Source organism: Egretta garzetta, unplaced genomic scaffold, assembly GCF_000687185.1.
Source record: "Egretta garzetta isolate BGI_Z169 unplaced genomic scaffold, ASM68718v1 scaffold175, whole genome shotgun sequence".
NCBI lineage: Eukaryota > Metazoa > Chordata > Aves > Pelecaniformes > Ardeidae > Egretta > Egretta garzetta.
This window is the reverse complement of record NW_009259860.1, coordinates 2,629,909-2,631,728: the sequence shown is the minus strand read 5'-3', so window position 1 is coordinate 2,631,728 and position 1,820 is coordinate 2,629,909. Positions and strand designations below refer to the sequence as shown.

At 44.1% G+C, this 1,820-nt stretch overlaps 1 protein-coding gene across 2 annotated transcripts in view; it reads right to left on the bottom strand.

Moving 5' to 3' along the window:
• FREM1 (FRAS1 related extracellular matrix 1) overlaps nucleotides 1-1,820 on the bottom strand; it is a 64,788-nt gene that overhangs the window by 41,400 nt on the left and 21,568 nt on the right. For both annotated transcript variants that reach the window (XM_035895575.1, XM_035895576.1), the window contains exons 14-15: nucleotides 815-908; nucleotides 103-355 (exon numbers count right to left, since the gene is read on the bottom strand). In XM_035895575.1, coding sequence (XP_035751468.1) covers nucleotides 103-355; nucleotides 815-908 — 347 coding nt within the window. The remainder of the gene's footprint in view (nucleotides 1-102; nucleotides 356-814; nucleotides 909-1,820) is intronic.

The following is a 1,820-nucleotide window of genomic DNA, read 5'->3' as shown; positions in this document are numbered from 1 at the left end:
TCCTGCTGAGAATCTGCAAAGATTATATGGGTTCAAGTTAAGATTTTCTGCCAAAAGCTCTCTGACCACCTTCCGGTCTAATTCTGTCCTTAACTCACTCACCAGTGTGCTTGTATGTGACTAAACCAGAGATGACATCAGCTTGGGAGAAACGATCCACAGCAATGCCAGCTTTCCTCACTACCCCGTGGAAGGGCTGGCGAACCAGCATAAACATCAGTTTCACGTCATCACTGTCTGCATCTGTGGCATAAATGTACTCCGAGGAGAGGACCACTTCTTCACCCTCCAGGCAGTGGAGCACAGGAACAAGGCCTGCTCGCATAACAGGCTGCTCATCATTCACAGGCAACACCTAATCAGAAAAACAATTTAAGATCTTTTATTTTTCATTTCAGTGGAAACCTGTTGTTTTAATACATTGCCTTCCAGCCCAAACCAGCAGTATGGTGTCAGTGTCAGAGTACATTGACCTCTCTCTACCAACAAAATTAAATCAGCTAAATTAGGGTCACTCCTAAAATTCCAAGACAAAAGTAAACAAAGCTAGATAATTATAGCTTGAGAAAGAAAACTCACTCTCACTCCCCATATTTAAGTACAAAGAGAATGATTCCAGGCAGAAGAACCCAAGCTAGAATAACTACAAGCCAAATCTCTCAAATTTGCCACATAAACATGAAAGCTAGTGACGAAATGGAAGCCTAAGAAGTCCATTATCTTTCAATTTCCAAGGGAATGTGAAGACTTTCAAAGAGAAGCTTTGCACTCTTCTACACAGGTCATTGCTCTCAGAAATATGCAACACGCTGACCTTGACCTGCAGATTGAACTCTACAAAGTGGGTGCCGTCTGTGACTGCAAAGAGGACATCATCAGTGAGACTCTCAGAGCCATCATGCTGATACCTGTGGGGGAAAAAAAAAAGCTATGCTGGTTTCACACAGACAAAGCAGCTGTGCTCTCTGGTCATGCCAGACAATGCGGATCCCTCCCAATATAAAAAGCCGATCCATGTGCAAGGGTGTCCATTTAAAATTGCTGATTCTGGATCAGAGTGTCTTCAGAGGGCTTGTGGAGTGTCCTAGAAGAAGAAAACCCCCAAGCTAAACCAGACACCAGCTGGGAAAAAGGTTTCACCAAGTCTTTGTTATCTATGTTCTGGTTGCTTGTGAGGTATCTACCAAACATGCGTGTCCTCACTGTGGTAGGTACCCTCTTTGACTAACAGATGGAAACAGAGTCAGGGAGCTCTAATTCTACATGCATCTAGAAAGTTGAGTCTTGTTCTTGCCACAAATATAGCAGCAAAATTTTCATCTCTAAGTTAATCAATGTTAATAGAAGTTTTCTTGTAAATTAACCAAGTTTAATAAACACACAACTTCCTTAAAAGAAAAAAGCCGGCAATCATTTCCTTCTTCACAGGAACTGCATGGCGGAATACAGAATTTGCCTCCTCATCTGCAGGGGGCAGGGCTTTATAGAGAAACCTATCTGCATCAGACATGGTCGCTAGCTCCTGCTTCCTGGCCACACAACAGCTCAGTTTCCACAGTGACCATTGCAGTCCTGATGCTCAGCCAGCAATTCAGGCCTGGAGCAGCTCTGCAGGAGCCATACTACAGTGAGCATGGTTGGCTGTGGCCTCTGCACCTCGCACCACTTCACTGCAGGGCTTTCACTTCATAGAATCGCAGAATCTTTTAGGTTAGAAAAGACCTGTAAGACCATCAAGTCCAACTGTTAACCTAACACTGCCACTCATCCAACCGAGAGACTCAGCCATCGGAAGGTGACAAGACAGCCAGTTTTCTGAT